Here is a 3,577-nt window from a genome sequence, read left to right as displayed (position 1 = left end):
TTCTCTAGGAACAGGTAAGAATTCTCTAGGAACAGGTAAGAATTCTCTAGGAACAGGTAGAATTTCTCTAGGAACAGGTAAGAATTCTATAGGAACAGGTAGAATTTCTCTAGGAACAGGTAAGAATTCTCTAGGAACAGGTAAGAATTCTCTAGGAACAGGTAGAATTTCTCTAGGAACAGGTAAGAATTCTCTAGGAGCAGGTAAGAATTCTCTAGGAGCAGGTAAGAATTCTATAGGAACAGGTAAGAATTCTCTAGGAACAGGTAAGAATTCTATAGGAACAGGTAGAAATTCTATAGGAACAGGTAAGAATTCTCTAGGAACAGGTAGAATTTCTCTAGGAGCAGGTAAGAATTCTATAGGAACAGGTAAGAATTCTATAGGAACAGGCAAGAATTCTATAGGAACAGGTAGATATTCTATAGGAACAGGTAGATATTCTATGGGGAAAAGTACAAATTCTCTAGGAACAGTTAGGAATTCTCTAGGAACAAGTAGGAATTCTCTAGGAACAGGTGGAAATTCTATAGGAACAGGTAAGAATTCTATAGGAACAGGTAGAAATTCTATAGGAACAGGTAGAAATTCTCTAGGATCAAGTAGAGATTTTCTAGGAACATGGAGAAATTCTCTAGGAACATGGAGAAATTCTCTAGGAACATGGAGAAATTCTCTAGGAACAGGTAGAAATTCTCTAGGATCAGGTAGGGATTCTCTAGGAACAGGTAGGAATTTTCTAGGAGTGCGTAGGGATTCTCTAGGAATGCGTAGGGATTCTCTAGGGTCAGGCAGGGATTCTCTAGGAACAAGTAGGGATTCTCTAGGAACAGGTAGGGATTCTCTAGGAACGGGTAGGGATTCTCTAGGGTCAGGCAGGGATTCTCTAGGGACGGGTAGGGATTCTCTAGGAACGGGTAGGGATTCTCTAGGAACGGGTAGGGATTCTCTAGGAGCAAGTAGGGATTCTCTAGGAGCAAGTAGGGATTCTCTAGGAGCAGGTAGGAATTCTCTAGGAACAGGTAGGAATTCTCTAGGATCAAGTAGGAATTCTCTAGGAACAAGTAGGGATTCTATAGGGACAGGTAGGGATTATGAAGAACAACTGTGTCCCTCCAAGTCCAGCCCCTGTTTTCAGATCCCAGAATGCCCGAGCTGCTGGCTGTGGAGTCAGTGCAGGTCTTGCCTGGGTGTTCCTGCATTCCCCCCCTCCCAAACTGCCTTAACTGACTTAAAATTACTTCCCCCAAAAGAAAACCCCCAATGACATTGGAAATGCAGCTGGAGCAGGGGTGTGGGAACAGCTCAGCCCGGACATGGGGATGGACATGATGACTTTGGCAGCACTGGGTGTCCCAAGGTGCCCCCTGGAGCTGCAGGAGAGCTCAGGGGTCAGTTCAGGTCTCTGTCCCGTGTCTCCCTGGAAGCTTCACGAGGAATTTGGCAGCGAGGAGGAGGAGGATGAAGCCCCTCCACGTCCCTGCTGATCCCTTTCTCCACCAGAGCTCTACAGCTACACCGAGGAGCCCGAGCTGAGCCACAACAGGAGATGCTTCGAGGAGGATTTCCACGCTCAAGGTACCAGCCCTGGGCCCGGGGCAGCCCCCCGGGGTGGGAGCAGGACCCTCAGGGAAGCCCCTGGCTGGTGGTCGTGTCCTTCCCCCAGTGCCAGGCAGGAGGTGGCTGGAGCTGGACGGGGCCCAGCAGAAGGCCTTTGTCATGCGCCTGCTGGACGGGCTGGAGGTGGTCAACAGGGACAGGAGGCTCCGGGTGGCCCGGGCCATCCTCTACCTGGCACAGGGTAAGCACCATGTCCCTGTCTCTGCTGCCAGGGGCCCTGGGAGAACCTCAGGAGAACCCTTCTCCCGGGACCATGCTGGGCTGGCAGCTCCTTCCTGGGGTCTCCAGGGGTTCCAAGGCAGATCCTCCCCAACAAGGGTTTGTCTCTGGGGTTGCTCCTCTCCAGGTGTGTTTGGGGACTGTGATAACGAGGGCGATGTCCTGCACTGGTCTCGGCACAACAGCTTCCTCCTGTACCGCCTGGGCACCTTCTCCGCCTTCCTGGAGCTGCTCAACATGGAGATCGAGTGAGGGACCCGCACTGCCCTTACCCTCCTCGCCCTCCCTGTCCTCTGCTTCACCCTGTGCTTTCCTCTTGCCCTCAGCACCCTCCTCTTCTTGGACTCGATGATCTCAGGGGGCTTTTCCAACCTGAATGATCCTGTGGTCCTATGATCTCCTTTCTTCCCTTCTTCCCTTCTCCTCGCCTTCGTTCTTCCCATCCTCCTCTTCATCTTCATTCTCCCCATCCTCCTCACCCTCCTCCTCTTCATCTGCTTTCTCTTCATCCTCCCCGCCTTCTTCTTCCATCCTCCTCACCCTCTTCTTCTTCACCTTCTTTGTCCTCATCCTCCTCACCTTCATCTCCAAATCTCCATCTTCTTTCTCCTCACCCTTCTCCTCTTCACTTTCTTCCTCCCTGCCCTCCTCCCCCTCTCCTTCCTCCTGCTCCTCACAGATGCCCAGGGGGGTCCCACAGCCCTGTCAGGTCCCCCATCCCGGTGTTCCCAGGTGTTCCTGGGCTCAGCCATTGGCTGTGGGTCGGGATGAGGCGAGGCTGGCGCCGATCCCGTGCCATTCCCTGCAGGAACAGCCAGGCCTGCAGCAGCGCCCTGCGGAAACCGGCCATCTCCCTGGCCGACAGCACGGAGCTCAGGTACCCCCCTGGCATGGGAGAGGGTGGGACAATGGGGGGGACAACCCTGGGGACAAGGGGCACGCCTCACCTGCCTGCTGTCCCCGCAGGGTCCTGCTCAGTGTCATGTACCTGATGGTGGAGAACATCCGTGTGGAGCAGGAGGCGGATCCGCCCGAGTGGAAAACCTGCCGGGAGACCTTCAGGATGGAGCTGAGTGAGCCACAAACCCACTGTGCCCTCTCGAGGTCCCTTTGCTCTGCTGGGCTGGCGGGGAGAGCCCGGGGAGGAGGGATCAGCTCCGGAGCCGTTCCTGCTCCCTCTCTCCACAGGTTTCCCTGTGCACACGGAGGAGCCGTTTGCTCTCCTGCTCTTCACGATGGTGACCAAGTTCTGCAGCGGCCACGCTCCACACTTCCCCATGAAGAAGGTCCTGCTCCTGCTCTGGAAGGTGCTCCTGGTGAGTGCAAACCCTTCCTTTTTTCCAGAAGCATTTTGCTTTGGAACAGTGCTGCTGCAGCCTGGACGTTCCCCACTGTTGGACCCGACCACAACGAGGTTATTTGGGATACACGGGGAGCTGACACAGGGCAGGTTCCTCTGGGATCAGGATGGGCTGAGCACTCAGAGGACGTGGGGTGGGGGAGAAGTGATCCCTCAGCCTGGAGAACAAACCAGTGGTGTGGTGTCTTCAGCTCCCTGGGATCAGGGTGGGCCGAGCACTCAGAGGACGTGGGGTGGGGGAGAAATCTGGAGGATGAACCAGTGGCAAGGTGTCTCCAGCCCCCCAGTTTGATCCCCCAACGTGCTGCTCCCTGGAAACCTGTGCTCCTGGTGGGATGTGTGTCCCTGCTGAGCAATGGGATGTGTGTCCCTGCTGAG

At 54.6% G+C, this 3,577-nt stretch overlaps 1 protein-coding gene across 1 annotated transcript in view; it reads left to right on the top strand.

The window, feature by feature from the left end:
* Positions 1 to 3,577, top strand: part of STRIP2 (striatin interacting protein 2) — a 22,655-nt gene that overhangs the window by 2,415 nt on the left and 16,663 nt on the right. The window contains exons 3-8 of the mRNA XM_027669822.1: positions 1,504 to 1,578; positions 1,667 to 1,801; positions 1,967 to 2,087; positions 2,648 to 2,716; positions 2,806 to 2,912; positions 3,028 to 3,155. Of these exons, the coding sequence (XP_027525623.1) occupies positions 1,504 to 1,578; positions 1,667 to 1,801; positions 1,967 to 2,087; positions 2,648 to 2,716; positions 2,806 to 2,912; positions 3,028 to 3,155 (635 nt within the window). The remainder of the gene's footprint in view (positions 1 to 1,503; positions 1,579 to 1,666; positions 1,802 to 1,966; positions 2,088 to 2,647; positions 2,717 to 2,805; positions 2,913 to 3,027; positions 3,156 to 3,577) is intronic.

The sequence above is a fragment of the Corapipo altera genome, unplaced genomic scaffold, assembly GCF_003945725.1.
Source record: "Corapipo altera isolate COAL_440 unplaced genomic scaffold, ASM394572v1 129, whole genome shotgun sequence".
Classification (NCBI taxonomy): domain Eukaryota; kingdom Metazoa; phylum Chordata; class Aves; order Passeriformes; family Pipridae; genus Corapipo; species Corapipo altera.
The sequence above is the reverse complement of the archived record's forward strand: the minus strand, read 5'-3'. Positions and strand labels throughout refer to the sequence as shown.